The sequence below is a fragment of the Centruroides sculpturatus genome, unplaced genomic scaffold (genome assembly GCF_000671375.1).
Source record: "Centruroides sculpturatus isolate CEXI.00-Female unplaced genomic scaffold, Cexi_2.0 scaffold2450, whole genome shotgun sequence".
NCBI classification, from domain to species: domain Eukaryota; kingdom Metazoa; phylum Arthropoda; class Arachnida; order Scorpiones; family Buthidae; genus Centruroides; species Centruroides sculpturatus.
The window spans coordinates 20270-34690 of NW_019386572.1; the positions used below are offsets into that span (position 1 = coordinate 20270).

At 34.7% G+C, this 14421-nt stretch overlaps 1 protein-coding gene across 1 annotated transcript; it reads right to left on the bottom strand.

Moving 5' to 3' along the window:
- Positions 1 to 13892: 13892 nt before the first annotated feature.
- Positions 13893 to 14360, bottom strand: LOC111615333 (deoxyuridine 5'-triphosphate nucleotidohydrolase-like). The gene has a single exon (XM_023356760.1). It carries the CDS (start codon positions 14358 to 14360, stop codon positions 13893 to 13895), a length of 468 nt encoding a protein of 155 aa, XP_023212528.1.
- Between the last annotated feature and the right edge of the window lie 61 nt (positions 14361 to 14421).

A 14421-nucleotide genomic window follows, 5' to 3' on the forward strand; every position in this document is an offset into this window, starting at 1 on the left:
AAGGTCCTGATGAGAATGTGCAGACAACTGAACGTGTGAAAGAAGACCACTGAGTCAAGACCGTTTACACGTGCAACTATCTATGTTGCTGACGTCGACGGACACACAAAATTTGTATGTTGTGATTGGATAATTTAAATTAGCAAGCAGTGACACTAGTGAGACTTTATTAAACTTATTTTTTTTCATTTTTTCGTTAAGGCGTGAAATATTATTTTGTACCGTAAATGGTACTTGAAATATTATAATGTACTGAAAATGTACTAAAAATCTAAATGTACTTTCTATTTACTGGAAAGGGCAAAATGTACCAGAAAAGTACAAATGTACTGGGAACGGCAACATTGCGTAGATTGTTGATAAAGCATGATAATGTCAAAAATGTATCTGTAATCTCTATCTACAATTTAGTTTTTACGGGATGACACCACAATGAGATCTCTCACCGTTTCAAAATCTTCCTAGAGCAGCCTCTGGTTTGGCCTGTGGAAAAAGTTTTCTTTTTAATTTGGCCCGCGGGCAATAACTGTTAGCCACCCTTGACTTAGTCATTAATTCTAAAATTAGTCTTGTCATTGTTAATTTTCTTAGTTAATAAACTTTCGTTTCCTTTTTAAAATGGTGTCACTTATTCGTATATCGCTACAGTGTTATCGTCAACTTCGTATTCCTCTTTCAGTCGACCTCACAAAACGAATCTCGATTTTTCAGCATAGCAAAAATTAGACAAGCCTTCCACTGACAGGTGGGCGGTTCCTACCAACTGTTGCCGATAAAAGGAGGTACGACCTCATCCTACCTCAGGGGATACCCACAAAAACATCAAATTTTATTTCATTATTTATACTCTTTATTATGTTTTCAATTTTATATATATTTTTACTGTTACAGAATTGTTTTAACTTTTTTGACCCTGTTGGCACGAAGAGAGCCTCTTTTACCAAGCCTTAATTATGGGTTCAGTAAGGCCCACACTAGGGTGGCAAGATGGCGAAAAAGGTAGTCCGACATATCTGAATGGAAAATCTCCCAAAATTCCTAGGGATTTAGCAACACATCTGGATTTGAACCCAGGTTCCCAAAGCGGTAGCCTAATACTTTGGCTGCTTGTTCACCTGGCTGTCATTGTTACAGACTATAAAACAATCATCAACATATCAAAATATTGCTTTCATTCTTTTTATACCAGTGTTTCTCAATAGAGGCGATATAACCCCATGTGGGAAATTTTCCATATTGGAAGCGATTAGTAACAATCTATATATTTTGGAAGAAAAAACAATTTTCTGGGCGATATAGTAAAACATTACATTAACCGGTTGAAGACTCACACCTTGAGGCGTTAGTCTTCAACCGGTTAAACTGCAATTCCGGTTCGTTTATTACATTTATTACCGCTAAATCGGTCCCCACTCTTTACAGAGCTATAAATAACTGTAGCACATGTTCAAACGGTCATTTAAGGACGCTAGCTGAGACAAGAATTGCGACACACGATTACTGACGCGCAAAGCGACGCGTGGCGCGCGTCAAATTTTTTGTACATAGTAATAGTACCGTTAAATCGGCCCTTTTTTGCCTAGATTATAATGCAAAGGCATTTGTTTACTTTCAAACAAAATAAATACACGTGTTTTCCGACCAGGGGTAAAAAGTTTACAATTACTTCATGACTCAGCAGGAGAATGAATGGTGGGGTTGAGGTAACTAGGTCAAGTTAATTAGTTTTAAACGTATTTCTGCTTCGAGAAGTGAATGTTAGACACTATATACATATTTTTTAAACGAATATTACAATATTCGAATATAATTAGCAATGAATAAATTTTTCTATCGAATAGACAACATCCGGAAGTACTTACGGAAGAATGAAGACACTTGATGTTTGCATGCTTTTTTTCTTTCTACAACGATTTTTCTATACAAATGGTTGAATATTCTCTTGCAGTTAGCGTTTAATATTTTACTTTTATCTAAACACATTTGATCGAAATTTATCTATATATCAAAAAGTTTCATTTTCGAACAAAGCGTTAATAAAGTTTTAAAATGATCGATTTTATTTGCCGAGTTTATAATGTCCAGTGATATATTTTAGACAAACTGCACTCCTCTGGAGCCTCAGAGTGTAAAGTTACAATATTCATTTTCTCTTCGTGACTAACTGCGGGGGGGGTGTGGCTCAGGTAATATCGGACAAAGTTCGTCTATATATTTTCCTGCTTCTAATAGTGAATATTTGACTTTTTACATAATTTTTCAACGCTTTTTACAATAATGGATTATATAGTAACCGATTAGTTAATTTTTTTCATGCGATTACGCAACATCCGAAAGTAACGATTCTCCCGGTAAATTTTTCGACTGGAAGCTTTTGATAAGAAATATTCTGGTCTAAGAGAAATCAAATAACATAAAATCTAATAAATTATATCTACAAAATAAAGAACACAGCTATTTTTAAAGCCATTATTTACATTATGTCTCTAATTACTGTAATGGGAGGGGAATGGATGAGTCATCTGTAGGTCCAAGTTAACAAGTTTCCTTCCAGATAATGTATACTTTATATTATTTTTATATTATTTCGACTATTTTTACAATATTTGACTGTAATTCGCAATTTTGAATGGGTTTATTTACATATTTTCTCATATTATGTAATGTCAGAAGGAGTTGAATTTCCCGGAAAAATTTTCGAGTAATCTTCTGGTCTAAGTAAAGTCAAATAACATAAAAACTAGTAAAATTACAGATATAACATAAATAATATAGCTATTTCTCAACGTTTGTTTACGTTTTAACTCCGAACACGTGATTTTGTGAGTCATTGGTTCTTCGCGGGAAAATCCTGAATAGGCGGTTCTGAAAAAACACTCATTGGTTAATATTGATTCAGTCATAATAGAATTGACTAATTAGAGAGTAAAAGGCGTCTAAAAAATAAATTTAAAGCTAATTAACGACAAGAAGGTCTCCCATAGACATACTATAGGAAGGTGAAATTTCCCGGGAATATTTATGACTAGAGATGAACTGATTTGTCGATCTTACAGTCAGACAACCTAAACAAAAGCCAATCCAAGTAATTATATTCAGAACATTTATTAAATTTTAAATATTTGAAAATAACAAAAAATAAATATCGCTTATCACACCGGGAAGCCGACGCCATGACAGTAAGTGTAACTCGACAAACCCCGATCATAAATCAATCTTTGAACGTAAACATCGGGGGTTCTATTGAAGCTAGAATGACGCGGTTTGTTTCGTTATACGTAGAAACACTTCAACTTTGTAACTGCTGTGATAAACAATACGATTTTTAAATTTAATTTTTTTAAATGAAAATACCTAGAACTTTTCTCTTTTTAAAAATTTTTTTTCATAAATAATAAAAACAAATACGATAATCAGTGAAAATGAAGTGTTTATAGACAAAATAAAAAAACAGCGCGTCTTTAGCGCAAAAATTAAAAAAAATATAGCAGTTTTAATATATTTTACAAAAAATCCAAGCGAGGAAAATTGTAATTTTAAAAAAAATTCAGGATACAACCGGTTAAGAATAATTAGATATTTTATTCATTATATTATGTGAGGGACGAACAAACCCTCAATAAATTGTTATTTTAAATTTTAATTATTGGAAACTTTAATCGGTTAAATTCGAGCGTTTTATCGAGTTAGGCTAAAAGCCATAAAAATTATTTCTGACGGAGTTTGTTCCTTGTTGAGTCGGATTCCAGTTAGTCAGAGATGTGTCACCTAGAACTTTCGATGGAGAGCCCATATCGGACGCCAGACCCTTAATAACAACCACCTCACCTAATGGAAAAAACCCAAGAGAATTACAAAGACAAAACGGAAAAACCCAAAAAGTCAGTCGTCGTCCAATGTCTGCCACAAGAATTAAAATTGTGACTCAGGGTTAAGACTGTGACTTAGGATTAAGACCGTAGAAAAGATTGTGCCTGGTTAAACTTCTACACTCCTCCGTGCCTCCACACCAGTGAACGGACAAGATTCTGAACGAGTGGAAAGAGCATTTCATCGACAAGCTATTTATCACCCCGCGGATCGTTTGTAAACTCTCTCTCTCGACGGGCCTATATTAAATAGGAGAACTATGACCGAAATTGACTGTTTTTGTATTTCCTTTAGTTTTATTAAAATTGTTATTTGTTAGAAAATATGGAGTCCAAGTGAATCACTTCCTCGTCTCTCTCCTCACCTCTACTCCGAATCCAACCGCTCACTTGCTACCGCTCGCGTGACGTAAAGTCGCGATTTCCGAGTCCTGCGAGACTCGGCGGTGTCACATCCTGACGTGGTATCAAAGAGACACCGATCCTATGGTCACAGTGGTGTCAGAAGTGGGATTTTTATGGCCCCAGGTCCCCCGGAAGTACGAAAAGAAAAGGGCGACTCAAAAACAAAACCTTGGAAAAAATTAGACTCCGAGAGCAAAACGAATTTCGATTAAAAGTCACAGTGGTGTCAGAGCGGGATCAGAATTTAAAAACGACCCTAGATACTCGGAATAAAATGGAGACAAGAGGTGAAGGTCGGGCGCGAGGAGAGACAGCAGGAAGTGCGCGAGCAGAGCCCGCAGGAGGTGCCGCATTAGGCGGATTAGGAGGCATGATTCCATTGATTCCTTCCTTTGCGGGAGACACAGAGGGCCTTAACGTTACCGATTTTTTTGAGTCTTTAGACGAAATCGCAAAATTAACTAGTTGGAGTAAGGCACAATGTTTAGGAATCGCAAAGTTAAAATTAACGGGGATAGCCCGAGAATTTGCATGGAAGGATGCAAAGATGCATGAGGTGGTGACGTATGAGGAGTTTAAGAAACTCATGATTAAGAGATTTGATAGGGAGCCAATATCTTTACGTTTACAAAAGTTTTATGCCTGTGTCCAAGGGCGAGACGAAGATGTACAAACCTATGCCGTGCGATTACAAACCCTGGTAAGGGATACGATAGTGGAACAAACTAGTGGGGATGTGCAGGAAAGGGAAGTTATCAAAAGATGTTAACAAAAAGAGAGAGATGAAAGACTGCTGGTGCAATTCCTCCGCGGCTTAAATGAGCGCATAAAAAGACAAGTGATGTCAAGAGATCCGGAGACATTCGATAAGGCGGTGCAAGCAGCCATCAGCGAAGAAACGATAGAACAATTGACTGCGAAATCACGAGCGATAGTCAGAAACATAAACAATCCTATTGATCCGAAAAAGGATCCTAGTGGAACCCATCATAAGCAATTAAAGGAAACTTTAGCAGAAATTCAAGAGCAATTGAGGCTATTAGGCACACAAGGATGTAGTCGAGGAGATTCTAGATGCAAACCACCGCCATGTTGGCATTCTCGAAAATATCCAGAACCACGAAGTCAAAGCTATATCGGTAGAACTATAGATCAAACAATCAGGAAAATACAAGGGCAATTACATAAGCTACGACGGCAGGAAAGTCAAACCGAATTCCCCATGCATAGAGGCAACAATGCTAATAACAGATATAGTGACCCATTCGACGACTCAAGAAACATAATAGGCGGCGTGCGAAATCAACCATACAATTCTCGACACAGACCAAGACGATACGAGGCAAGACACAATTTAGGCGACTCAAGTATTAACTGGCGAACCCGGACGACTCCATCACAACCCCAGATACGGCAATACGAGAGAAGAGTCAACAGAAACTGCCAAAATTTTAAAGGTGAGTTTAGGCAAGAGAGAAAAAATACATCCAGAATTAGAATATCTAGATTCAGTGATGCAGCAACTCATCGTAATTTCAGAGCTCATGACGCGGAGCCTACGTTACATTGTTTCATTGATGACATAGCAACCCGATTAGGCATAGATACAGGATCCAAAGTGACGCTGTTGTCGAGATCACTGGCGCACTGATTAGGCGCCTTCAAAAGGAAAAATAGCAGGAGTGAGATATCTTTCCGAAGCGTCACCGGACACCGAATCAACATGTATGGTAAAATCAATTTCCTATTTCATATAGGACCCTTGCAATTTTCTTACCCATGTTGCATTGTAGACGATAAAATTACGCAACCATTTGACGGACTAATAGGAAGAGACATAATAAAAGACCAGGGGTAAGAAATAAACTTAGCGACAGAAACAATAAAACTCCCCCACGGAAGAGTGGTAAGCTTCCAAAACCATGCTACACTAAAAGAGACAACAAGACGAATCCAATCGAAAAAGACCCGAGCCAATAAAAAAATCATTGTCAGAGTAGTCCGCATAGGAAAGAATCTTACAGAGCAAAATAACCAAAAAGCGACAGGAGAGAAAAGCTTAATACGTCGCCATCGGAAACGAATCGTAGAAAAACTACAAACTCCGAAAACTCAAATGTACACAGAGAGAAACATAAAAAAATTGATCAGTACGAAGAACAATAAACGAAAATCCATCTCCCATAATGGAAGAGGACGAAAAATAATAGATGAAAGGGAACCGAAAATAAAGCGCACACTGACTCATGTGGAGGCACAAAACCAAAATCCACCAAAAGTAGGCAGCCGGCGAGAACAACAACTGGAGTCTGATCAGCGAACAGTTCGATCGACTGTTCTCCAAACATCCATTAATGTTGTAGTCATCTTCTTTGCCATAATATTCACAATTTGCTGCATCCCAATTTTTCCGATATTTGCATGCTCCCGAACCTCTATGACATCGCCGAATCCAAGAACTTCAGACACAACCTCTACTACAAAACCATATCTGCCGCAAAGTTGCATACCAGTAAGAATATCCCCTTCCACATATACAAATAAAGTATGGTTAAAGATTAGACATACAAATATTGACCGCGACAATTGGCAGATATAATTAGAGATCACAACAATCCGCAAGCGAAAAAAAAGGAAAAAAGTGAACCAATCGAAACGGGAAGAATCGACATAGGAAATACAACGCGTGGCTTAGAACTTCCGCGGGAGAAAAACAAAATAATATATAATAAAAAAGAGAGAGCGAGAGAGAGCCAAGAACCATTTAGCTGTAACATTACGAGTCTTCGAGTCTTCGAATCTTGTACGCGATTGTAAGTTATCCCTGTTTATTCCTAGTTACCTTATGATACCCATTTTGTATTATTTCCGAGAAAGATAGCAGATCGTGAAATTTAAATGTTGTATGGAAAGAAAAAAAAAAATTGTAGGAAAAATTAATGAGAAGTAATTGTACCGCGTTATAAAGGAAAAATTTTTGTCGGAAATAATTAATTGGAATGATAACAATATTATAAATATAATCACATCAATGTTGAAAAAAATTCATGTTAGTATTATTCACTAAGAGAGAGAGAGACTCTTAAATATAATATGTTCACAAAACGAGTCCTTATCATTTTCTTAAGCCGGATTTTATCGTGTTTTATCTCAAGAACCTACCTACGTTCTCTACCTTCCATTGGAACTTCAGCTCAGTAAAATCGATCTTGCTCACTCAGAACAAGCCCGATTTCGGAAAGGCCGGAGTAATGTGAGAGACGAACAAACCCTCAATAAATTGTTATTTTAAATTTTAATTACTGGAAACTTTAATCGGTTAAATTCGAGCGTTTTATCGAGTTAGGCTAAAAGCCATAAAAATTATTTCTCACGGAGTTTGTTCCTTGTTGAGTCGGATCCAGTTAGTCAGGGATGTGTCACCACGAACTTTCGATGGAGAGCCCATATTGGACGCCAGACCCTTAATAAGAACCACCTGACCTGATGGAAATAACACAAGAGAAATTACAAAAACAAAACGGAAAAACCCAAGAAGTCAGTCGTCGTCCAAAGTCTGCCACAAGAATTAAAATCGTGACTCAGGATTAAGACCGTGAAAAAGATCGTGGTTGGTTAAACCTCTACACTCCTCTGTGCCTCCACACCAGTGAACAGACAAGATTCTGAACGAGTGAAAAGAACATTTAATCGACAAGCTATTTATCACCCCGCAAATCGTTTGTAAACTCTCTCTCTTGATGAGCCTATATTAAATAGGGGAACTATGACCGAAATTGACTCTTTCTGTATTTCCTTTAGTTTTATTAAAATTGTTATTTGTTAGAAAATATGGAGTCCAAGTGAATCACTTCCTCGTCTCTCTCCTCACCTCTACTCCGAATCCAACCGCTCGCGTGACGTAAAGTCGCGATTTCCGAGTCCTGCGACACTCGGTGGTGTAACATCCTGACGTGGTATCAAAGAGACACCGACTCTATGGTTACAATTATATAATAATTAAACAAATAACGTTATACTAGTCACTACTCTATTCAATGCAGTACTGATTTGGTGTTAGCCTTGGTTCTCGGCATCGCAATTTTAAACTTGCAGCGGAGATTCTCAGCGAATTATGTTTTCATCGCTCATTTTCCGAAGTGAAAAAGGCGATACTACTTAACAATTTTATTGAAGGGGGCGACAATTTGTTAGAAGTTGAGAAACACTGTTTTATATAAACCAACCGAACTTCATAACAATAAACCAACCAATGCATACTTGAGGCCAGAAGGAAAACACACCCGAAAGCAAAGTTAAAGCAGATATGAAAAAGTGATGTACTGAACGCTTATAAATTACCGTTGTTGTGACACCACGATCTCGCACGAACTCACCAAATTTATATTTCGTATCGAATATTGAAATCTACGTATACTGACTGATGAGAGTCCTGATAGATCCGAAAAGCATTTTTGCAATAAATTATGGGAAAGGAATAAAGTGTCTCAATTTCTTTCTGTTCCGTGATTGTCCAGTGTGATAAGTCTGCCTGCGTGAAAAGTGCACTAGACAAAACATAATAAATAAATGAACGAACAAAAACCGATTTGGATGATGATATATCTTGTGTTCAATGAGACTCATCCATGGAAGTGCTAAAATTGTCGAATTGTATAATGACCAAACCCCTCGAATATTCTTACAGTATTGATCAACATTCGAATTTTTTAATGATAAGATCAGCAAAATATGATAAATAAGTGGTTCCTAGAGGAAGAAGACGTTTTTCTCTCAAGAAATTCGAAAATCCTTGTAGACCGATCATGCTTATCAGATCGTAATCTTCCTTTTTTTATTTGTGCAGAAAGAAAAGCTAGATTTTATTTTTAGATGAGTAATTAAGTAAGACTAACCGGACACTTTATATAGAACCATAAGAGATGTTTACAATTAATTCGCTTGTGAAAAGTCAAATATTTTTTTGAGGTGTTTGGCTTTTCATAAGCCGATTAATTGTAAGCTCCCTTTTTTTTCGTGTAAAAATAGGTCTATCTGCTGATTGTTTCTTTGTCTTTATCTGTTTTAAGATTATTTGATATTAAATAAACTCTTTGTTGTCGTTAATATTAATATAGTGTCAAAGTGAATTACTTACAAATTGTCTTTCAAATGCACTTCTGTTTTCTGACTTCGAGTTTTCAAATGAGACTGATCACTCCTAAAATCTGCATAGAAATCACAGGTTATGTCATAACATAATGACCCGAGTAAAACTGAAAGGTTTTAGCTGCCACATGTAGAACAAAGACCAAAATCGGAATTCAAAGTGAAAGTCACATTAAAAAAGTTGTTTGAAAAGTAGTTTTATTTTAGTTATGTAACGCTATAAAACCCGCGCCCGAGTTAACTCGGGAGAGTTGTATAGCGTTACATAAAACTCGGTCTGTTCGGCCCCCAATTTTGTTTTGGATTTTTTGAATGTTTTTTGTCTCCAAATTTTTTAAAAAATTTTCACCGGCGCAAAAAATTTTACCGCGATTTTAATTTACGTTTAATGACGCACGATTAACGCTTAATTGTTTATTAATGGGATTTTGATATCAAATTTAATTCATTGTTCTAAAGTTGTAGTGCACTGATTTTACTTTGGTAAAGTTATTTAAAGCTACTTTTTAATATCAAAAACGACCTCCGATAGTTTTTTTATTTTTTAATTAATAGATTTTATTATATATTCGTTTAATTAAGCCCTTCCGAAAATTTAAATTTTTATTGCGATTTTCGACCCCCAGGTCAGAATATAAATTTGCAATAAAAATATCCGCAATAAAAATTTGAATATTTTAAAAATATTAAAAAATATACAGCCAACTAGTATTCACCCTACTTTAAACCCTTGTTCTCCCGAGACGTCTATGAGAATGTCCCGGGAAATCTCACACCAGCTGTTCTTAAGGTCATCCAGCTGTGTAAACAATGACTCATCAGTGTCAAATTTCACAGAAAGGCGAGACAAAGGAAGTGAAACTTTGAAGCTTTTCCTTCAAAATTAACGCATTTCTTTCGTTTTTTTAGTTTTAAGTATTTTTTATGTTTAATCACATTAATATCAAAAATTGCTGGAAACTAAAGCAATTAGAGAAGAAAAAATTCATAATATTTAATCAAATTTAGCGCTCGAACAATTCAGAGTTTAAAAGCAAAATTTTACAAAAACTTGCCTCAGTGTTCGAACTGCACTTGCAGTATAAAAATGCGCTTCAAGCCTAAACTCCATTTGTGGGACCGAGTCGTTTGTTGCTGTCGCTTCAGATTACGCTCAGATTTTTTAGTTCTTTCTTCACTTTAATAAAACTTAGTTTTGTCGATGGGTATATTGAAGTCATACCTAAGCTGTTTAGTCTGTATGATATTTGGTTTCTCCTTTTAAATAGTTATTAGATAGGTTGCGGCCGACGTTTTCGCGTTGGAAATGTCGACCGCAACCTCGCTATTTATAACTTTGTGTGTTCGTTTTATGTTATATGGTGAGTTAGATAAGCATGACTAAAGATATGTGTAGTATGTATCAAATTCTAGCATATATTAGAGATTAAGAATTTGCCGTGAAAAAAACAAAACTATTTTTCAGTTTTACACAAGTTCTACAGACAGAAGAATAGAGTATGCATGGGTTCAGTGATGGGTCCAAAGTTGAGCAGAAATTTGTATGATAAATATAGATAACAATATAAATTTCAAACGTACATAAACTTTATCAATATCTAACTTTATCCATCTTCATTAATATAAGATGGGAATACCATTTCCGCAGAAAATATGAAATATGCAAAGTCAATAAATCAAAATATACAGATTTTCCCAGATGTTTTTCCCTGATTACAAACATGCAGAACGCAGAAAATATGATACATAGACACATATCTTTTATCATGAATTGCAGGTAACATATTCTAATTTCTGTGTGTACATACAAACTCATTAATAAACTTTTACATATGCTCTTTTCGTTGCTCGAAGGATATCCAGGCGATATTCCAATTTCACTCATCTGTTAGTTAACATATCTTGAGGGATGGATGTTATGATGTCAATAATTCTGCGCCGTAATGCTGCGATGTTGTTCACTGGTGTTTGGTAAACCTGGTCCTTGACATAATTCCAAAGGAAGAAATCCAGTGGTGTTATGTCCAGTGACCGCAAAGGCCAGTTGAAGGGACCACCATATCTGATCTATCTTCCCGGATATGCTGTATTTAAATAGGCAGGAACATCTAACCCCAATGAGGTGGCACACGATCTTGTTCGTAAATTAAATCCGGAATGTCCTGAATTTGTGGCACAACAAATATCTGCAACATATCAAGATAGGAATTGGGTCCTGTAACAAACAAAGTAAGAGTGTGTATGTACATACACACAAAAACTTGAATGTTACCTGCAATTCAAAATAAAAGATATGTGTCTATTTGTCATATTTTTGCCTTCTGCATGTTTGTAATTGTGACCATAAGGTCTGGGTCTCTTTGACATCGTGTCACCACGGAATGATGTGACACCACCGAGTGTCTCAGGACTCGGAAATCACGACTTTACGTCACGCGAGTGGTAGCGGGTAAGCGGTTGGATTCGGAGTAGGAATGAGGAGAGAGAAACGAGGAAGTGATTCACTCGGATTCCAGATTAATAAACAATAACAAATTTATTTTAACGGGCAGGAGTACACGATATACGGTCATAGACATCTTGGATTTACATATATATATAAGTAGTATACATATGACACGTACTAATCACAAAATTCGTTTGACACGTACTCATCACAAAATTAATTTATTTTTTAAAATTGTTTCATATAAATTTTAATATATGTTTATTTTAATCACAAAATTAAATTGTATTTTTTTCAAATAAGTTACTCTTCGTGATAATTCGACATATTAATATTTTTTATATAAATTAAATTTTAATATTTGTTAGAATTTATTTTAATTTAAAAAAAAAGAAGTGAGTGGTAATTTAAAATAATATAACATTGAAACTATTTTAATTTTTATTTTATTTTTACGTTACATTACAAGTATTTCCACTTGAGTAGTAATATAACATTGAAATTATTTTTACAAAAGCATTTTCACTTTTTCCCCCAATTTACCTAAAGTGATGCATATTTCTCCCATTAAATACAATAATAAGTTTTCACGATTGCGAACGATATATTCTTTATTTAATTTTTGATATTTTATAATGTGACACCAAAAATGTTTATTTTGGAATTTGTCAATAAATTGTTCGTCAAGTTTTTGATAATGAGAAACAAACTTCCAGTTTAAGTAATCTTGTATTTGTCGTAAAGTTGCGGTTTTTAATTGTTGGTATTTTAAAATTTTTTATATATCAAATCTATTTATGAAGAGAATAATAAAATCATCCGAAAGATGTTGGTATTCGGCGATTTTATTCCAATCGAGATGATCCGAAAATCTTGTTAGGAAGTGTTCATCTAAATTTTGATGTTGGCAAATTAAATCTCATTTTGCATATTCCATATTTTGAATAATAAATAAGGTTGAAAAATTTATGATAAAAAATTCATTTTAGATAATGGAATAGATGTACTATCGTTCAGTCATTACAATTTCTACTTTTAATTCTTACAGCTATTCTGATATCATCATCATCACAATATGGTTTTTTAATAGTATACAAAAGGAAAACTACTTATGTAATACATAGCATTTGTAGTAGAACTTATTCGTGTTTGAAACAAACGTATAGGGAAACAGCATTATTAAAGTTGCCAAATAATAAACCATATGAATGTAAATTTTTCGTAATAAAAAATAAAATAATAATGCCTATATTTAATAAATATTTTATAAATTCGAGCGTTTTATCGAGTTAGGCTAAAAGCCATAAAAATTATTTCTCACAAAGTTTGTTCCTTGTTGAGTCGGATCCAGTTAGTCAGGGATGTGTCACCACGAACATTCGATGAAGTGCCCATATTGGACGCCAAACCCTTAATAAGAACCACCTGACCTGATGGAAAAAACCCAAGAGAAATTACAAAAACAAAACGGAAAAACCCAAGAAGTCAGTCGTCGTCCAAAGTCTGCCACAAGAATTAAAATCGTGACTCAGGATTAAGACCGTGAAAAAGATTTTTCCATATGTGTTCCCAATTTAAGTTTTTCGCGAATTCTGAAATAAACGTTTCGCATAAATCGCGTCTTCGACTGATCATATCTCAATTAACATAATTTTGAAATTGTCGAATAGTTGTTTCATCTATTGGTGCAGACGAGAAAGCTTCCCAATCTATGGGGGTGAATGTTTTGTCTATAAAAAACAAACATTTTTTTTTGAAAAAATTATTTGCTGCTTTATTATTGAGTACATAATACTTGGATTACATATTATTAAATTGAGTATATTACAAAATTAAGTAAAAAATAATTGAGTACATTACATTATTTTTTGAGAAAAAAGTTAATTTTCCCCACAATCTCCAAAATCTTCTTTTTCAGATAAAATAATTTCGTTACAATCTATCTTTTGAGATAGATCAATGCAGTTAAAATCATCATCAACTTCTTTTTCANTCTTTTTCAGATAAAATAATTTCGTTACAATCTATCTTTTGAGATAGATCAATGCAGTTAAAATCATCATCTTCTTTTTTTCATGAGTATCTTTGTCACAGTTAAAATCATCATCTTCTTCTTTTTCATGAGATAAAGTAATTTCATCATTATCATTTGCTTTTTCAGAAATGTCGCTTTTCTCATCATTTTCTTTTTCAGAATCCTCGAAATCTTTATTTTGGGAAAAAGCAATTTTGCTATATTCCCCGAATCCTTTCTTGTTTCTGTCGATAGCGTTTAATGAATCAGTTTTTTCAATAAAACTAGGATGCATTATTAGTTCGAAAATTATTTGGGCAATGGCCAATCCTTTTTCGAAAATGATAATTTCTGATCTATAATTATACATAACAATTCCAATATTTCCACGGTAGTCAAAGTCAATAACTCCTGCATTGATCATGACATTGTTTAACAAAATAAAAGATTTTGGAGCTATTCTAGCATAACAGTTCATTGGGATTTCCAAGGCTATATTGGTGAAAATTACTTTTTGCTCATGGGGGTTTATTTGAAAG

Excerpts from the sequence above, each read along its gene's own strand:
- LOC111615333 (XM_023356760.1), bottom strand. The coding sequence starts at position 14,360 with ATGAACTGTTATGCTAGAATAGCTCCAAAATCTTTTATTTTGTTAAAC.